General features: G+C 42.5%; 1 protein-coding gene across 1 annotated transcript; it reads left to right on the top strand.

Moving 5' to 3' along the window:
• The first annotated feature begins 277 nt into the window (after positions 1-277).
• NAA30 (N-alpha-acetyltransferase 30, NatC catalytic subunit) lies at positions 278-20,192 on the top strand. The gene is given in 6 exon segments (XM_053980200.1): positions 278-345; positions 636-719; positions 721-1,572; positions 8,967-9,090; positions 11,112-11,167; positions 18,056-20,192. Coding segments are annotated over 5 exon segments (1,251 nt in total). The 5' UTR covers positions 278-345; positions 636-638; the 3' UTR covers positions 18,194-20,192.
• The last annotated feature ends 557 nt before the right edge of the window (positions 20,193-20,749 follow it).

Genomic DNA, 20,749 nt, shown 5'->3' on the forward strand with positions numbered 1-20,749 from the left:
GGGCGGCATCGCTGGCGTGTCCCTGCAGGGCCAGGCGGGGGACTCCATGATCCCCGGGGGTCCTGCCAGCTCAGGACACTCCGAGCCTGGATGTGTTCAGTCATCGGCTGGGCTCAAGGACCTCAGAGGGCTTTTCCAACCCAGCCGGCTCCGCTCCCCTGTCCGTGTCCGTGTCCCGCTCCCCGCCCCGGGTCCCGTCTGAGGGCGCCGGCCCCGCCCCGCCGTCGCCAGGCGCCGCCGCCAAGGGAGGAAGTGTCGTAAGGGCCGACAGGAACTGGCCGCGGGTTTTACGGCCGCGGCGGCCGCGCTTGGCGGCGGCGGAGCGGGAGCTGCCCAGACGCGGCGGTGAGTGGCGGCGGCGGGGGGACCCCGGGCCCCGAGCGCTCCGGGAACGGCCCCGCCCGCGCCCGCGGGGGGAGCGGGGCAGCCGCCAGAGGGGGCGGCGGGGCGGCGAGGCGCGGCCCGGGCACCGTGCGTGCCTTTGTTCGCGCCCCCCCCCCCCCCCACCCCCTCCGCGCCCCGCCGAGCGCGGCCCGTGAGGCCGCCGCGCCTCCCCTCCGCCTTCCCGTCGCCCCCCGTTGGGTTTGGCGCCCTCCTCCCCCTCCCCGGTGAGTTTGTGTCGGTCTCTCCCGTAGGATATGGCCGAGGTACCGCCGGGGCCTAGCAGCGTCCTGTCCCCGCAGGGGGACACGCTCTCCCCCTTCCCGGGAGGAGGAGGAGGAGGGGGGGGGGGCTGCTTCCTCCTCCTCCTCCTCTGCCACCTCCTATGCCGCCGCCGCCGCCGCCGCCTGCACCGGCGCCCAGGACGAGGAGGCCGAAGAGGAGGAGGAGGAAGAGGAGGGACCCGCGGGCGGACGGGAGCAGCAGCAGCAGCGAGGAGGAGGCAGCGAGGGCGGCAAGGGGGGCCCGCAGCAGCACCGCCACCACCACCGCCACCACCACCACCCCCCGCACCACAACCACCAGCTCAACGGCCTCATCAGCCCCGAGCTGCGGCACCTGCGGGCCTCCCTCAAGGGCAAGATCCTCGGCTCGGAGGCTGGGGCGGCCCCCGAGGGGCTGGAGAACAAGCGAGCCAGCAAAACAATGGGCTCCGGACAGCAGCAGTCGTCGCCCCCCACCGCAGCGCCCTGCTCGTCCCCCCACGCCAACCACCTCCCTCCCCAGGGAAGGACTGCACCCTCTCCTCCTCCTTCTCCCCCAGCTAAAGGGGACAGGAGCCAGCCTGCTGCCACCACCACGACTGCTGCTGCTAAGACTGCAGCCCGCAATGGGCTGGCAGGAGAGACTGGCTTGGAGGAGGAAGAGCAGGAGGAGGGGGATGAAGGAGGGGAGGAGGAGGAGGAGGAGTCCCTGCAGCTACTCTCCGGGTCCTTAGCAGCAGCCTGCAGTTTGAAAGGCTCGGGAACGGACTGTCAGCCCGAGGAGGACCTAACGATACGATACGTCCAGTATGAGTCAGAGCTGCAGATGCCCGATATCATGAGACTGATCACCAAAGATCTGTCTGAACCCTACTCCATTTACACATACAGGTATTTTATCCACAACTGGCCACAACTTTGCTTTTTGGTAAGTGCCGGAAGGAGCAGGGAGGGCAGGAGGTGGGAGTGGTTTGGGGCTGGGGAGGAGAGGATGGAAGGGTTGGCGTTTGTGGAAATACTTCAAATAATCTTTTTGCGGGTAAGGCCAAGCTTTTTTTGGGAATACCTGTCCCTTTGTGACCCGTGCAGGTACCAGTAAAGCACGTGCCCGAAGTTCTACATTTGTTAATAAATGTTTTAAATGCTGGGGAAAGGGTTTGAGCACAGGGCTAGGATCCAGGAATTCAGGGCTTCTAATCTTGGTTTTGACATTGACTTTTGTGACCTTTGGTAGCTCATTTTATGATTCTGTCTCAGTTCCTGGGCTTGGATTTAAAAAAGAAAGTACTTAGTCCACTAATGCCTTGTAACTGCTTGCTAATTCTTGCACAATGGTTTTAAAACTGACTAAAGCAGGGCTGGCACATAAATGTTAAGTGATAGGTGGAGAGGCACTGTGAAAGGCTTAGTAGACTTTTTGATCTGTGAGCTTACTTTGACAAAGACAAGTCCAGCTGTGTTGCTTTTACAGGTGTGAGAGTGCTCGCAGCACGCAGGAATTCTCACGTTGGCTCCCTGCACTAACAATATTTAGTGTTGTATTCTTCTTACTGCACTATTGAAGGGCTGGTCTAGCTGCCCCCCTGCCTTCCTAAATGTTTAGCACTTTTTGTGTCTCAGTTGCACGCTTTTAGGATGACAGTGCATCCACAGGTAAATGAAACTGAGTAGAAGTTTGCCTGAGGAGTGTATGTGCATAGCAAGAGCTTACTGTGCTTGATTAACTCATAGGAACACTCACAGCTGCAAAACAAAACGTTTAGGGGAGTGTGTGGCACTTCCTTGCTAAAGAAGATGATGAATTTGTCTCTCTTGATGTTTTAATTAAGGCTGGGCACCCTTCTGAAAGGTCTGATTTAGCCAGAGCCAAGACACCCTTCAGTTCAGGGGTATCTGTGAAATTTTGGTAGAATATGAGTACAAGAGGTGAGGCTAAGGGAGGCTAATCTGGCCTTCAACTTCCTGAATGGTCCTGGGTTGGGATCTGCCAGAATTTATAGCAGGATTGATATGGTTTGTAGGAGGATTTGCAGAACTGTGCCTCTTAAAACCCTGCTGAAGGGAGTGCAGTAGGATTACAGGAAGTTGAGCAAAGTAAAATGTTGACCTTCTGGAACAAAACAGAATATGGAAACATTGGAGAGCATTGCTGGATGCAGAGTCACGTTTGCCATTACAAGGATGCTGATCAGAGCACAGTGATGTTCAAATGCTGAGCTCTTCCTGTGACTGATTTACCTCATACTGAGAGTAAAATGCTCAAGAATTACAAAAGTCCATCCTTTGAGCATCAGGTGTAGCCCTGGTAATGCCAAGGCAATGTTGGATACTCTTAGATCACAATTTGTTTAGACTTTCAGTGATTACGGGTTTGGTTGGTTTTTTGTTTTTTTTTTTGGTCAGGGAATAACTGGAGAATTTTGTTGTGAGAAGAGCAGTGACAAGTTGTTTGACAGAGAACTAAAACAGATGATTTCTAATAAGTGCATTTAAAGAGTAAGATATCACTCAAGGGAGAGAAAGCTTATTTTGTAGTGACAGCTTCATTTTTTGATAGCCATGAAGAATCAACAAAACTTTTCTTGATGTATTTGCCATTTCTTTGAAAGGTGAAACAATGTAAAGTACATAAAAGTATCGAGAATAATATATGGCTGTGAATGTCTAAAGCCAGAAAATTGTTATCTGCTTAATAATTTGAAGGTCTTGCAGCATGATGAGTCAAATTCATGTGTGGGGGGTTGGGGTTTATTGTGACTGGTTTTAATAATTTTGAGGTTTGTTTCTTAGAGGTTGCCTTGAAAACTTTCTGTTCTATAAAATATAATTTGTTCCTGCAGTTAATGGATTCCTGAACTACTTCTGTCCAGTAAATTACTTTAAAATATTTATCTTCAGTCAGGGACTGCATATTGCAATTAACAAGAAGTGTCAGGATGGTGAACATGAAGCTTAGTGCCTGATCTCATAGAACCATTTGATTTAATGCATTGTGGCCCCACACCCTTCTGGTTTCAGGTTTTGGCTGGGTTTTGAGTGTTTTGGGAAGAGGAGTTAGCCTGTGATTTGATTGTATTTGGAAAAAGATCTGTAAGGCTTCAGTCAATTCCTTTGCTGAATTTCACCATCACCATTTGAAAAGTCTTCCAGAGCACATTCACCTGTCCTCCCTGTGCTGTCATGGGACCTTTCCTTTCCTCTCCCTGTGAGGGGAAAGGACTGACACCACTGAAATTTGAGATGGGATGTGTATTTCCCCTAAATAATCAGCACTTGTCTCTTTCTGGTGGTTTATTTGGTGAACCATCTAAAGCATAATTTCACTGTGTTGACAATGCAAAGCTAATTTCTGGGGACATTATTAACTTTATTGCACGGATCTGAAACTTGCTGAATTTTGGTTTGGCCTTCCCAAGTTGCCCAGCTGCTCTAAGGGCTGGTGCAGCCCAGACTGGTGCTTGTTTTTCCTTTCTCTTCAACTCCCTCTTCCTGCCTTGTGCCAGCCCCTGTGTTTCTGTGATTTTTGGGAGCCAAGGTACCCCTCTGACCAGCATACACTTGTGAATGTGTGTGTATTGAGCTGTTTTGGGGTGATGCTCTGTTGGTTTAGAGCTCCAAATCTATTCCTGTAGGATGTCCCAGGCACTGGTGCAAGAGAAGAGGTGGGAGTGCACAGCTGGAGGGAAGGCAGAGACCAACCCTGACTGGTCAGCAGTGACCAGAGATTTTCAGGCTCAGACCACTTCCTAACTGTATACTCAAGAAGTTAATATTCCACTTCAAAAGGACCTGGAGATACTGGAAGTCTTACAACCCTGTTAAACCCAATATCTAATTTATCCACATAACTGTTATCCTGACTTCAGGGGTAGCAGCTTGGGAATACTGCTCAGTGTATGTGGCACTGAGGTGTCCCAGTGCAGCACTGTCTGGACTGTGGCAAGGTAATAACATTTTCCTCCATAAACTTCCAGTGGAAGGTGTCCCTGTGCATGGCAGGGGGTTGGAACTAGATGATCTTTAAGGTCTTTTCCAACCCAAACCATTCTGGGATTCTGCAAAACTCCCAACTGTCTCGCCCAACTCATGTTTTGCCTGTCTTCAGAAGAGCAGGTTTGCACTGTGTATGAGGTGTGGGTGCCCAGTAAATGCCTGGTTTTTATTTATTCTCAGAAGCTCTGTCAGCCCAGCTTCTCCTCAAATGATACCCACTCTTCTGTCAAAAAATGACAGGGGCAAGGGGCATCTTGTGTTTCATGTGAAGTATTTTTAAGCCAACTTACATCTTTGTTCCCAGATGGATTGTAAATGCATTTTCAACGTTGTAGCTTTCTTTTAAAGTGGTTTTGTAGCTTCTAGTCTTAGCTGTGCTAAAGTTCTGCAGCTTTCATTTCAGACTGATAAATTAAATATTTCAGAAAATTGTTTTCAAAATCCTTTAGCGTGGGAGAGGTGAGCTTAGGAAACCTTGCTCTGTGCCAGAGTTTGGATAAGACAGAATGTAATAAAAGGCTGAGTGTTGTAACCTCTCCTGTAATTCACTGTACCACTCAGCTGCCTTTTAAGAAAAATCTAGAAAATCTATGCTTTTATTGGGTTCTTAACTTTGCCACTAGCTACAGCAGCATTTATAATTTAAACTTTCACAAGTTTAAAAATAACCTATTAATTCCATGTAAGTGGTTTTAAATGTGTTGTAAATCCTAAATGACTGCAGTTAAGTCTTGTTTTATACTAATGCTTTGCATTTTTTAAAATTGGATTTGATTCAAGAGTCTTGGTATGTTGAAATTAAGACTTGTAAGACATCATCCCTGTTCTTCAGTTGTGAAAAACCTGGGGGTTAAAGGAAGAACCAGAAAAGTTAGGAGGTTGTCTGAGAAGTCTTCCTTGCCTCGTGGCAGACGTAGGAAGAAGTAGTTTTGTAGGAGAATTTGCAAACTTTGTATTCCAGTTTGGTTTTAGGAGTGATCACACTTTCAGACAGTCTCTCGCTGTTGGTGGCTCTGTGAAAACTGAAGTCCCTGCAGCACCTGAGCAGGTGACAGCAGCCAGGGCAGTTATTCCAGGGGGTGCTCCTCACACAGGAGGGAATTGCTGCTGTCCAGGTTCATGGAGGGAAGCAGAGGGAGGTGGTGATTTGCCAGGTACTGGGGAGAGCTATGGCTGAAGTGCCAGAGTGAGGATAAAACCATTAATTACCCTGAGTGTATGCACTAATGGCATTCGGTAACACGATCCTAAATGTGAGCCAGCTCCCACCCAGCTCTGCCTGGGATACTTTGGTGCAGGTGTGAAAGGAAAAATGCAGTGCAGCAGTGCAGGTTCTGCTGTGTTTGAATTGCAAAATATTTCCCTTTTGGGGCTAGTTGGCTCTTTTAATCTCCTTTAAACAAAATTCACCAGATCTGGCTATTAAATGCATACTCAGACTGTGGCTGGCAGACATAATGCCATCTTTGATAATGAAATTAATACAAATTGATTAATTCTGTGAAAAGTAATGTTCTTGCTGATTTACAGACATTTCTCTACTAGCTCTTCCAGTATATTAAAATCTGGTTTGTTTTAAGCATTTAAACTTATTCATAGGAACAAAGATGATACAAATATTGGATTTGGATTGATGCATGTTAATCCTGCTGCTAATAACTTAGTATTGGAGTAAATCTTATAGTACTCTGTGGAGCTTATAACATATAGTAGTGACTGAGGCTGAATTCTGTTTGTAGAAAATTGCATGCTTAGAAGTACTCTCATATACCTGAAAGGAAAATTTGGCCCATGATTATCTTTTCCTAAATGATGTTGTGTGGGAGCTACTTTTCCTCCCTCCTCACATCTCTCCCTGTTTCAGTCTGGGTCTTTTTTATTCACACAGTTTAACTTTCTCCAGGAAATTAAACTGCAAGGTTTCACATCACGGTTTAGGTTCATTTCCAGCTTTAGATAAGGTTGGAAAGAAGGAGAAAGGAGAGGAAAGGCAACAAAAACCCCTCTAAATAAGGTGGAAATGCAGCACTCCTTTGTGAGTGGAACAGCTGTAGATTAACTGCCAGACTTACCTGCCTAAAGAGAGAGAAATAGATTTAAGGGTTTGGAGAACTGGTAACAGAGTCATTCTTTATTCAGTTCTCTGGCAGCAGTGGTAAAACCAGTGGGTATTTGCTTCTTTGATCACTAAAACAAAATTCTTTGCTGTTCATTTAGCATTTTAAATATATGATTCATGAGTATAACTTTTCTGAAAAGTGCCCTGGACAAGAAAGAGCTCAGATAGGAAGCATCTAGATAGAAGCATCTAGCATCACTACTCCTGAAGCATGTAAAAAAAAAAATTTAAAAATATTTATATAATGAAAGTTCTCCACATAACTGTTAGGATCAACAGTTTGCATGTGTTCACTCCAGGGCAAAGCACAACTATAACATGCTAGTTTGTGGTGTGCTTTTTTTTTTTTAGTGAGGTATAAGATTACATCTAGGTAGTCTGCATAATTATAGCAATGTACTGAGCAGTTTGTCTGATGATACTCTTTATTTAACTCCCTGCTTTTCTCAGGTTTGAGCCGAGATACAGAACTTGCCTTGAGCTAAAACTTTGCATACGCTGCTTGATTATGGGCACAGCTCCTCTTTTCTGTGGAATAACCTGTGTTTTGGAACAAATGAAAGACTGCTTAGAGGCTCTGTGTTTCAGTCCAGTTAGATCATGCTGCAGTTTTTGTTTGTTATTTTAAAAACCACTCGTTAGATTGTTCAGGGTTGTTCTTGGATACTGCTGAAATGTGTTTTCCTGCCAAATAAAAACTTAGCAATAGTTATATTTGCTTCAGCTACATTAGGAATGGGGTTATAATCATGCTGTATCATAGGGCTTTGGAACTGCAGCTTGTACTTTTTTTGGCTGCTTCATTTCACCTTTGCTGCAGCTCCTGGTTGACAGCTGACTTGGTTAATAACCCAGCATCCACGTGGAGGTGCTCAAAGATTTGATTCTTTTTGAGGTGAAGAGACTGTGCCTGCAGTATGACCTGCAGGAAGGAATCTTCTGTCCTTGGAGCTTTAGCTACAAGCTGTGCACGAGGGTTCAGGCAGTTGAGTTTATACCACAGACTTTGGAGCAGTGAGCTCTGGCTTCACAGGTGGCTGCTCTGAGGTCTGGCAGTGCTGGCTCTAGCAAGTCCTTTTCATTTGACATGTCTTAGAGTTGTAAATTTGGATTGTCCACAGCTCTTGTGCCAGCACATGCTTGTGCCAATCATGTGCTGTAGTCCTGGTTTAGCTGCTGCACTTGAGCCCAAGGCTGGTCCTCCCTGCAGGTCTGTCAAAGGCTGTGGATCCACTCACACACCCATATGTAAAATTATGAGGTTCTTTTTATCTCTGCCCATCTTTCCTGAGTGTACAGGAATTTGTTTTCCCCTTGGATGCTCTCCCACTCTGCAGCATTACTCAGTTCTACTGCTGCAGGTTATAATGTCATTAATCCCTTGTGCTGCCTAATCCTTCAGTTAACATTACTTAGTTTTCCTCTCTCTCATGCTAAAATGTTGGTGAACATACTGGGTGTGCAAGTGGTTTGATGAGTGTTTGGGGAGGAGTTGGGTCCTTTCCTTTTTGGGGTTTTTCTTGTTAATATTTCAGAGTGCCTACATCTCCCTGACCACAGTTACTGTGACAATGCCATGGGATTAACTGCCAGTGCAAAGCTCTGAACAAACGAAATCTCCCAATAGTTAAAATGTGTGAAATTAACTGTGCTTTTTTGTTTGTTCTCCCGGTGTCATATGACTGAAAACGACAGTGTCTAAAGATTAAATGCAGCAACACTTTTCTCTGATCCTTTGTGGCCTTGACATTAAAACTAGAGAAAAATTAAGCATGTTATTTAGCACAGCCCTTGTACAGGAAAATTCAGAACACTATAAAACAGGAATGGACATTTTTCCTCTGTAGAAGCCCATATGAAAGGGTAATTTATGCCTTAACCTGATCTTTTATTTTATTTATTTTCCCTTTTTAATCACACATGTTCTTACCTGTAGACTTTGTGAAATGATAATGTGGTTCCCTCCAGGAATAATTTATTGGTTGTTAATTGTCCTGGAACTTTATTGGAATGTAATAAAGCAATTAAATCTTTTAATCTTAGCAATACTTTTGGAGACGCTTTGAAAATTTACATCGTTACCTTTTTCATAGCTTTATACAAACAAATTTTCTGTGGCTCTTTCACTTGAAAAATGAACTGGTTTACTGCTTTTGGTAGCACTGTGGATCCCAAACTGAGAATTCCATCCGTGTATGTTTGTCTTTAAGGCCATGGTAGGTGAGGAGTGTGTAGGTGCCATCGTCTGCAAGCTGGATATGCACAAAAAGATGTTCCGCAGAGGTTATATAGCCATGTTAGCAGTGGATTCCAAATACAGAAGAAAAGGAATTGGTAAGAATAGCCTTTTTTGTTCTTTCTTCCTTAAATGCTCTAGCTGGCATAACTGTAGCTGTCATAAAGATTTAAGCTGAACTGAACTTCAGGATATGGTGCTTTGTGTGTCATCCTCACCTTACTCAACCACACGAGCTCCCCAGTGGCTTTTCTGATTTTGTTAAAATAACCTGAAATGCCCTGTGAGGTTCACACCTGGGATCTGATAAGGCTAAAAAGAAAGGCAGGCAGCAGCCCCTTACCTCTGCCTCTACCACTGCCAAATAACAGTGGGTACTGCTTTGTGGTTTTATTTGTGCCCTCATCACTGTATTTCCATGTTGTGTTCAGGCTCCTTTTTTACAGTGAACTTACTTCCTGACTTCCCTCTATAAATTATGCATATATTACCCATCAGAGAGAATGTATGGAGCTCATTATTGTATTAATCAGGGAAGAAAAATAGCTGTGTATTGTTACTTGAATGATTGAAATGGAGATCTGTTTTGTTGGGAAGGTACGTGGTAAAGAAATCACTCTTGGCAGGGAGTTTGCCCTTTCTCATGAATCAGTTTTGCCCTGGTGAAGGGATTTTCATTCTAACTCCAGTTAGCCAAGTTGGCTTAATTAAATATCTCTTCTTATGGAACTTAATTTTTTCATGCTGGTTATTGTAAAATTACATTATGTAAGGTATTCTTAACTAAATGTAGACGTCAGCTCCAAAGCTTAGAACTGTGCTTCACCACTCATCCACACTGAACAGCTCATGCTTCTGTGATTAAAGACAGAAAATTACTTGCAATCAAAAACTACAGTGATCCATTGCAGAATGTACCATTGTGTTTGCTTTCTTCCAGAAAAAAAACCCTCCAAAAAAACACATTACCATGACTGTTCAAGCATGTGCAGATTTTTTCTTTCCCCAGTGCAATTCAAAAGCCATTGTTGGTTTCTGTAGTGGAGCAGAGGAAGAGGATACTGAGAAATCACTGTCTCTCCTTCCTTTTAGCTGAGTCATGAAGGAGTCTGCCATAATTTAATTGCAGGTGCTTGGATTCAGAAGTAAATAAGAGCTAATGCTGTTATTATGAAGATCACTGCAGGACTTTTCCCTCACTTTAGTCAGTTTGTTAAATTAGAATCACATACATAGAATTTATCTTTAAAGCCTTGCTTACTTTAGCATTATATATATTGACTTTTCCTATATTTGCCACCTTGCTGTTTCTCAAAGTATGCTGTTAATCTGAAGATCTGCTTTAAATGTAGAACAGTTGTATCATCACCTTCAATGAAAATCTGTATTGATTAAAGTTTTGAGAATATTTTAAAACATTCTGTAGATTCCTTGGGGTTTTTTTTCCTTTTCCATAGCCTTCTTATGGAAGTGAGATTTATGCAATTTCACTGAACAGCAGTTTTTTCCACTAATAACTTTGAAATCAACTTTCAATTTCACCCCAATTCTACAGACAGGTAGGGATATTACATTTGTAGAACTGTTGTGAAATAGATGAAAAATAATTATTAAAAAATTAAACTAATGCTTGACTGAGGGGAAGGGATGGGCTTCAAGAATATTATTAAATACTAGCAAACCCAAATGGGAGTGAGCCATAAAAAGAGTGGTTTCATAAGTTCTGTTACTAATACAAGTATTTGTTTTAGTAAGAGGAAATTCCCATGGAAGATGAATGTCCTTCAAGTACATGCCAGCAGATTTTGACTTTAAATGCAACAAAAAGGAATGAATCACATCTTGGAAGGCTATATTTAACACCATGTTGAGCATAGCAGCCAGTTTCTAATATCCTTGTGTTACAAGAATCTTGCACTTGAGCTGAGTCTCTGGATAACTTCACAGATTATTTTAGTGTTCAAACTTGAGACTGCAGCTTGACTGCAACTCCTTGTTTTTCTTTCCTCCCTCCTTTCCCCAGGTGTCATGCCATGTAGGTAGCACACATTAGTCATATGTAAACTGGCATTTTTGTTTTGCACTGCAACTCTGACACTTACTGAAATCTGTGTTTCAGGTACAAACTTGGTTAAGAAAGCTATTTATGCTATGGTTGAAGGAGATTGTGATGAGGTAAGATTTTATAATCAAAACTTTCATAATGTAAATGGTTTGCACTCTCTGGTATGTGGATTCATTTCACAGGTTTTTCTTCTACAGGACTTTTTTTAAGTGGGAAATAAGTTGGTAAGAAGCTCCTTTATAATAAAAGGGAAAACAACCTCTAAAAAAAGTATGGCACAATCAGGAGATTTTAAATTTGTCCTAAGTGCTGAAATTCAGCAATTTACCTTGTGAAGCTCCCTCAGCCTTCACTCAGGCCCTTTTTCCTGCAAGGGCCCCAGTCTGAGGTGCAGCTGAGCAGTGGGATGAGCATGTCCTGTGTGGCCCTGCCATCCCTTCAGAGTACACCCAGGCACAGAACAGTGTGTGCTGTGCTGTTGCAGAATGTGGATTTATCACAGCCACTCCTCAGGCTGTTCTGACACTGCACAGAACAGGGCTGCAGTAGGTTAGCACAGCAACACAGACGTGCAGGGGGAGTGACTGAGCCACTGGCAAATTTCCCTGCCCTATAAGTAGTTACTCCTTCACCAGATTCCAGTTCCTGCTTTGCTTTTTTTTTTAATATAAATATATACATAAAGCAGCTCTATTGTTATGTGCCTTGTTTAACTTGTGAGGGACTCTCCCTGCATCCATCCATCCATCCTCCTTAACCAGGTTCTGTCCCTTTAACTTCCAGCTCCTTGGCACAGTGCAGTTGTTCCTGATACGTGAGCACTGTCATTTCAGTGTGTCATAGTTAATGAGCCTTTGATCTCTCTGTTACCTCACTTCAGCTGCTCCCTCAATTGTCCCACTGCTCCCTCAATTGTCCCACTGCCCCGTGGGGAAATTTCTTATGCAAAGCTACAATTGGTGTCACAGGACTTTTGACACACACTCCAGTTTATTTTTCCACTTGTTGTGTTTCTCTTCCTGCAGCATCCCTGCCTGTGCTCTAGCTTCGTTCATTGGGAGATTTATTCTTTCCCTCAGATCCCTTCATGCCTCTGCTTACTGGTGTCTTCTTCCACCTCACCTTCTAAATTATGTTGTAGTTGGGCAGTACAGTGCAGTCTGTAATTCTTTTAAGTTCTTTATTTTGGCTTCTTGCTTCTACCCTGGTTTCTAAAATGCTTTCCTCTAATCTCCTTTACTACTTGCCTACTGAATTAATCAAGAAGAGGCTGGTTGACTTGTTCTCCCCACTGTGGTTTTGAGTTGATTTCCCATTTCTAGACTAGTCAAGTTTTTGAAAAAATTGGTAAATACTTGAGGATCAGGTTTACAGTGTTCACACCACAGCTGCAGAAGTGAGATGCAGAGAAGGGAAGTGAATTGCCCACTGTTATTAGAGAGTCAGGAGCAGAACTGGATGTTTCTACTCAAGCTCTGAGTTGCAGTAATTACTGTATAATTTCTGAATGTCTGTGTGCTACTCCTCATGGAAATTCATTTCTAGATTGGACTGTCTAACAGGTGACCTCTAACAGTAACCTCTTCAGTGTCTGTCTTTTTCCTCCACCACTGGAAATCATATTAATCCAAGATCCCTTTTTCCTGTTTTTTTTTTTTATCTCCATAAACATGAAATAAATATGATAAGGGTTACAGGTCTGCAGTAAGGTCTCATTAAGTCTTAGTCACAGATTTTCCTGTCTGGTGCTGTATAAATGCTTTGGACCAGGGGCAGAGGGCATTTCTCAGATTCTGTCTCTTTATTCAAAGGCACTACAGTTCAGACTCCTTGAATTGTGTGCTGGATGGGGGCAGCCATGGTTTTGGGGCTGCTGTTTGTAGAATGATGATTCCAAACTCATCCCCTGCTTTTTGGGGGCTTTTGCACCAGCTGAGTCTTGTGCTGGCACTAAATTTTGAACTGGGAGCCCTTTAGGGAGCATGGAATAGAAGCAGAGTATTTTACTGATTATTTTTCCGCACCATCAACTGAGGCACACCCACACTTATTTTTATTTATGTTGTTCTTTAACACATACAGGTTATCCACAACCAAACAGCCAATGTTTTCATGTTTGTGGTTTTTTTTTCCTTTGCCACCAAGTAGGCTTCTTCCACATACCCAAAATGGTGTAAAATAAGGGTGTTGGTTACTTGTACTATGTGGTGGAGTGCTGAGCTTTCAGTCAGACCAGAATCTGAGAAATCTAACTAGGCACCCATGGAAAGCTCTGCCCACCTCTTGGGTCTCACCAGTTTTCACAACAGTTGTCAGGAGATCAGTTTCTGGTTAATTGCTGCTTAAAGCTCATCAAACACAAAGTAGTGCATCACAATAATTTGGCCGTGTGAGGCATAGAAATAGTTTAATCATCCCTGCAGCTTTTAAGGTATTTTTCTACATCTTTTAATAAAATCAGAATCCTGATGAAAATAAAAAGATACTGTTTTTTGAGATAAGATGGAGTGCAATTAAAAACAAAATGCTATTTTCTGAAACTTGCTTGGAATAGGATTAAAAACATGAATATGCAGCTGTGGGTGTCGTGAAAAATTTCCAAAGGCTGCTTGGAAACTCTTCCCTTCAATTTAATTATGGAATAGATGCAGTAAATAGACTTAATTTTAATAATTTGTGGCATAGAATCTGATAAATGCCTCACTCTGTGTTGCTTTTCAAAGTATTACAAATTTGGCTTTGGAGGTACCAGCGTTGAGTCCTGAAAAACAAAGGATTTATACAACACCACAGATGAAAATCTTGACAAATCACAGCTGATAGGTGGCATTTCAAAGCCTGCTGCAATGTTCTGGTGTTTAAGGACATTTTTTCCCCCTGTAGGCTGTTTTAGTGGGAATAAACCAAGGCAGGCCTATGGAATGAGTGGTCTACAGTGGTCAGCACCCTGCCTGAGAGGCAGCTTGTGCAGGCTGCAGAGTCTTCCTCAGGGGTGTGGAAGATTTTCTCTGGGAAAGCTGTGGAGTAAGTGAGGAGGTGAATTGAGTGGAATGGAATCTGTGTGCAGGGGAGGAGCTGGCCATGGAGCTGGCCATGGCCTACATTAGAATAGAAACCAGGGAAGTGATCTGCTGTTGGGGGTGGGTGCTTCAGCCAGAAATAACCTTCAGGCCTGGAGAAAGTACTCACACAGCAGCTTCCAGCTGGAGTGTCTGCATATAACATTACAAAACTTAGGCATCTCTGATTTCTATTTTTTTTTTTTTTTTACCTTTGTGACTTTCTCAGGTATTTGATCATGAATTCAGATATTTGGAGTAGTGAACTGTACTGGGCTGAGTTTCCAGTAGATCACAGTGATTTAGGATAACTATGGGCTGGTTGCATAGAAAAGGTGAACCATGGAAATAAATCAGGTGAAGGCGAATAGTTCTGCTTTCAGCTCCAAAGTTTTGGAAGTATTTTTCTTCCAGTTTAAAAAAAGAAAAGCATGTGCTGACTGCAGCAAGGTGGGTGGCTGGCTGCTTTTTGCACTGTTTTTGCTGGCAAGCAATTTCCCAAAACTGTAGCTGAAGACCATCCTGTGGAACTGTTACATCCCTTAGTTACAATTAGAAAGGAGGAGTTGTTCATACGCAGCTTTTCCGTCTGTAACAAATGACTGAGGAATCTGCATACAGACCATTCACTTCATATTCCTGAAACAATATTTCAGGAATATGAAGTGAATGGATTGGTAACTAATGAAAATAAGACTCCAGTAAGTGGGACTTGAAAAACCTTTTTTAAGCAAAAATGTAGAACATGAAAGGGAACCACAGATTATCATGGGACTTCCACTGGAACATCAGGGTGATTTAGAGTAGGGTTTTTGACCACACTAGTAGGTGTGTCATTTTAATTCAGCACTAGTAAAAATGAATTGTGTATTTTTATGGAATCCTATTTGAAATCATTACATTACTGATATTTTTAGTTTCTCCTTAGTCTATAAAACATAAAAAGTATGAGCTTTAAGTTTTGGGTAGTGCCTGTCTTTAAAAGTTAAGGCAGTTAAATTTATTAAGGACCCTGGACAATCTCTCATAACTTGAGTCTGATGATGTGTCAGATGTAAAAGTAAGAATAGCAACCTCCTCTGAGTGCTGAGAGGACTTTTTCATTTGATTTGGCTGTATCCATTCTATGACTTGGGTTTTAAACTTGAGTTCCTTCAGAGTTTGAGCTGGAGAAGCAAGAAGGCTTGACCACTCCAATTGGCTTCAGTTCAGGCATAAATTAAAGGTGTGAAAATGTAGCAACAAGGAACATTGCACTCCACTCTTAATATAGAAATCTTTTTGCTTCTAAACCCAGTTAATATTAGAGTTGAGCTAAAATGTTCGGTTTATTAAATTTAAGATAAAAGAGAATGTCACAACCTTCAGAAAGTTGCAGCTTGAGCAGCAAATGCTGTTAAATCTCATCAGAGCTTTGCTGCCCTTCACTGGGGGTGTTGCTGTGTTATCAGAGGATTTAACAGGCATATGTGTACAACAAAATCAACCCACAAGAGCAGAAATAAATGTAACAGTTGAAGGTTTGGAGCTTGATTGAAAATCTCACACAGGAAGAGATACATTCTTCACCAAAGGAAGCTAATGAAATCTGAATAAAATATGCCTGTGTTTCCTTTTCAGATAACAGAAACATGTCTTCAGCTGCAGTATGTTGAGATCAGGGAATTACTTTTCATTGTGCCGAGACTTCCTTAGAAATACCAGAGCAAATCTCTTGCATTTGCTTTCAAGATGAGCATGCACTCAGGTAGTGGGATTCCAACAAACCTGTATTTCAACATTTAACCACTCCCTTCAGCTCAATCACCTGCAGTGCTGGAAGTGTTTTAGCATTGCCAGGTGTTGGTGCTTGCAGTTGAATAGAGAGTTGTTACATCACTCTGCCAGGTTACTGAACCATTGAGAGAGTGAATGCCCTTGGTAGCTGAGAGTTCAAATAAATAATCCTCTGCACAGGTCAGATTCCTTCTTTGGCTTCAATGTTTTGTTTAAATTGGAGTTAAGGAGTTGTACAATGTGTAGAAAATAGCCCTCTCCAGCAAAATGGTGGTGCTTCCATAATTTCTTACAGATTAATAGTTATCCATTTTAATGGATGAAGGATGTTAGGAGTACTCCACCAGCCCACAGGACTTGCTAGTAATGTTCTGGGAAGTGCCAAACAGAGAAATTCAATCTCTCATTCTTGTCACAAAACTCAGAAGTGAATTAGGTTGTCTTAAGTGTGCAGCTACAAAACTGCCCTGCTGTAATTTAAGAACTCTGATGATTAATATTTCAATGCGTGACTCTGTTCCTTTTTGTAAAACTGTTTCCAAGTCTTATATTGTCCATTGGGTTGTTATCCCCAGCTTCATTGTTCTTTTAACATCCTTACACAGAGAAACAGAGGTGGAATTGCTCATTGGAATGTGGCAACCAGACTGGTCACCTCCAATAAGATTTAAAAATCCTTTTAATGTATATATTTGACTCAAGTTTCAGGCCACTCTAACCACTGGCTGCCTCCCCCTTTCACACTGGCCTAGCCACTCCTCAGACTGCAGAAAACAAACCCCATGGAGAGAAAAAGGAAACATTTTCTGCCAGGTGGCTTTGGAAGGAGCTCAGGAACCAGCCTTGAGAGCTGGCAGGAGAGGCCAGGGAAAAGGGAGTGGGAATGTGTGCCTGAAGGAAGGGAGGCCACAGAAGCCATGAAGTAGATGGACTTTGCTGTTCTACAAATCCAGGCTGATGTTTTGGTCCTGTATTTTCATTCTGTGGTCTTTCTACAGTGACCATCAGCTCCTGTTATTTAATATGTGGATGTTCACTGTCAGGGGGTGTGTAGAGGCCAGGCCTTGTTAGTTCAGCCTGTGTTTTTGCTAATAGCAGAACATTAAATAATTGACTTGGACACCAGACAAGAGGCAGAATTAGTTTTTATTATGTGGAGGTGATGCAGTGCTTGTCAGTTATGGTAGAGCTCTGGTCAGTGCATGTGGAGAAAAGAGAGAAACAATTCTGAAAAATTCTGAAGTTTTGTGATTAATGTCTTGTTAAGGCCAGCATAGGTTTTTTTTGGTTTTTTTTTGGTTTTTTTTTTTTTTTGCCTGTGCTTGACAATTCTGAGACAATTTTGACTTAATTTGGACCGCTCTTGGACTTGGGTTTGGTCTGAGTTATTTCTGACAGGTCTTTCTGCAAATGGGGTCTTACCAACAGAGGGGGAAAAATACAGACAGCTCTCCTTATTCTTCTGGTGAGCACTGTGATTTGGGTTTAGGGTATTTGCTGGTACCCAAGTTGGATCAGGCTTGGAGCAACCTGGGATATTGGAAAGTGTCCCTCCATGGCAGGGGGATGGAACTCGATGATCTTGAAGGTGTCTTCCAACCCAGACCACTCTGTGATTCCTGTGTTGAGCACAAATATTCACTGCAAATGCTGGTGTCAATTCAAAGCTTTTGTCTACATCTAACTGCAAGGAATCAGGGGTCAAAGATATGAAATCATTAAATCCTCATGTGCCAAGTTCTTGTGACATGCAGAAGTTCAGTTACTCATTCAAAGTATATTTTGGACCCTAACCTGTTTGGTAGCTTGGGTTTTGGGGGAGGATGTTGGGAGACAGAGGATGTTTGGGATTTGTTTGTTGATGTGGTTTTTACCTTTGTTATAAGGTGTTTACAGCCAAGAACTAAAACCTTGAATGTTGTTTACAATTACAGTTGTGGATGAACTGCTATATTATATTTTTTTTTTAATGTGGGAATGGATGCTTAATGTGGAAATATTGCTTAATTAAGTAAAGATAAGAAGAAATGACTTCCATTCATTGCTAACAAGCATACCTTTAAATAAAACCTTGGGAATTGGTTCAGCAATCACGTACTTGCAACTGCCAACTAACACGACACGCTTTTTTTCTTTCTTTTTTATTTCTTTTCTCCCTTAAAGGTTGTATTGGAAACAGAAATCACAAATAAGTCTGCTTTGAAACTTTATGAAAACCTTGGTTTTGTGCGAGACAAGAGGCTGTTCAGATACTATTTAAATGGAGTGGATGCACTGCGTCTGAAACTATGGCTGCGTTAGGAGACCCCATCCCGGCCAGCAAGCGACGTCCCAGCAGCGCAGAGTTGTCCTTTGCATGCAATGCAATTTGTCCCAAATTGCTTTGCAAGGTGGACTTTAGTACTTTCCATGCAGCTCTTAAACCTGTCAGTGTCCCATTGAGTGTCGCACACATTCGTTGCACTTTGGCATGGCGCATTTGTTCCGAATTAAAGCCGATTGTCTCAGACTCCGAGTCCTTTTGGTACCAGCCAGATGTGCCAGGTGATAGCCAAGATGTGTTCATTCATTTGCAAGTCTGCTGACTCTTTAGGACATCCACACAGTTGAACGTTCGATCAGAGAAAACCTGGATGGGAACGCCGCTTTTGGTTCCCGAAAATTCAAAATAAAGCCAATGTAGATTGTAAAATTCTATAAGTATACTAACATTTCATACAAAAATTGCCATAGTTTTCTGGGGAAGAAGAAGAAGAAAAAGAAAAAAAAGGCTTCAATTTTAGGTTTTATTTTTCAATATTGAATTTTTCCATTCTTAAATATTGGTACCTCAGTGATTAGTGAATGAAAAAATGTATTGTAGGGTGGGGTGTGTGTTACAACGAGTAACCATTAAATTGCGTCTGCCAGTGCCTGTATAGATAAGTATATTTGTCTTCACCTCTAAGTTTGGAGTGCATGCTTTTATTCTTTTACTTTCTTCAGTTGTCTTTGCAAGGAAAAAAAAAAAATCTGCTTTTATTTAAATTCTGGATTTGATAATAAATTACTTCAGATTTTTATAATTCGGATACTTCTCCCAAACAAGGGTTTGGAAGGCCCTTCTTACAGCAAGAAGTGTAAGCTATTTTTGAAAACCTTGAGTAGCTGCTAAAAGAACCTGGTGGCACCAGTGAATCTCTGCTGGGTTTGGATGCACTTTTGTCATTAAAAGAGTGAGGGACTTCTTTTAAAAGAAGATATAGAGAATTAATGTAAATTGGTATGATTTTTATTTAATCAAAATTATTGCTAGAAGCTCTGAGAAACAGCTATTTTAAGATAGTTGGAACAATTTTTTTTTTTCAGATTCAGATTGCTTCAGTGTTCTAAAATGCTTCAATCTTTGGTTCTTGGTCTTGGAAGTGAATTTCAAGGTGTATCATATTCATTTTCAGCTGCTCTCATTTTCTCAACTTACATGAGCTAAATTATTGGGGGATTTTTTTCCCCTCTAGAATCAAAGCAGTGGGGAAGGAATTCTGTCTCTCTTTCTTGCATTCACTCTTGCTCTGTTTTTCTTTTATTTTTTTTTCTTTCTTTAATTGGACTTACATAGATTTTACCAATACCCATCAATTTTTTCAGTAATGACAGCGTCGAGGCTTTCTTGTTCCGTGTGATTCCATAGCCCGGGTCTGTGAATCAATTGGGTTGAGTTTTTCTGTGGTTTTTTTGTTTTGTTTTGTGGGGAGGTTTTTTGGTTTTTTTTGGTTTGGTTTGGTTTGGTTTGGTTTTTTTGGGGGGTTGGGTTTTTTTTGTTTGTTTTTTTTTTTTTTGAAAGACAAAATTAAAGGTATTAGGTGACTTGTGGACGCACCTCTGTAATCAGAGATCTCAAAATATTCAGAGTTGGAAGGGACCCACCAGGATCAAGTCCAGCTCTGAGGTGAATGGTCCTTACAGGGATCAAAAGGATGAACTCTCAGTGAATCCACTCTCACAGAATCGAGCGAATTCTCCAGATTTGCCTTACTACCCTTTTTTTTTTTTTTTTTTTTTTTTTCCTTTTTAGGGTTTGGTTTGAGTTGTGGGGTTGGTTTTGGGGGTTTTTTGTTTGTTTGTTTTCATTTTTACTAATTACTGTACACTAAAAACCAACAAAACCCCTACCTCCAGTATCATTTGGAAAAGAGCCCTGTGCAGGAAAACTGGATTTGAGCAAAGCCGCCTTTTGCACAGACCAATCGCACATGGTGATGGAGTTTCTTACCATGTACAAATCATGAGTTGTATTTGAAAATAAAGATTTTTAATGGAAGTTGGCCCTGCTGAGTTTTCTGCTTGCAGAGACGCCATCTGTGCTGTCGAGGGCGTCTGTTCCCCTCAGTAAAGAAAACTCATCTTCAAAAGGGTGCCCAAGACAAAGTGTTGTAAGTGGGGTCTGTTACTCCCAGGACATGCTGGAGCTCAGCCTAAAGCCTGTTTGTAGGCACTGCTGCCTTGTGACGCCATAAAACCTCTTGTTACCCTGCTCCCTCAGGGCTGCCAGTTTTTCTGGGTGGATTTTCAGCAGTTTTGGTCAGTGTTAAGACTTCAATGTTGGTAGCCAATCCCTTGAGTCACGTTTCCCTCAGCTGGTCCAGGATGTAGGGACTGCCCTGGAGGTGGATCAGGGAGGTTTCAGACCTTGCAAGCAGCTGTTGGGCTTGATTCACAAATTGCAAACTGGGCTGCCTTGTGTGTCTTGCTGGGGTTTCAGTCTGCAAAGCCAGACAGGCAAGTTTTCTATTGGTTAATATTTAAGCCGTGGGTGTCTTCAGATTCAAAAGCCGACTGGCAAGTGAGCCGAAATCCCTCCTCGCTGCCAAAAAACAT

The sequence above is a fragment of the Vidua macroura genome, chromosome 6 (assembly GCF_024509145.1).
Source record: "Vidua macroura isolate BioBank_ID:100142 chromosome 6, ASM2450914v1, whole genome shotgun sequence".
Classification (NCBI taxonomy): domain Eukaryota; kingdom Metazoa; phylum Chordata; class Aves; order Passeriformes; family Viduidae; genus Vidua; species Vidua macroura.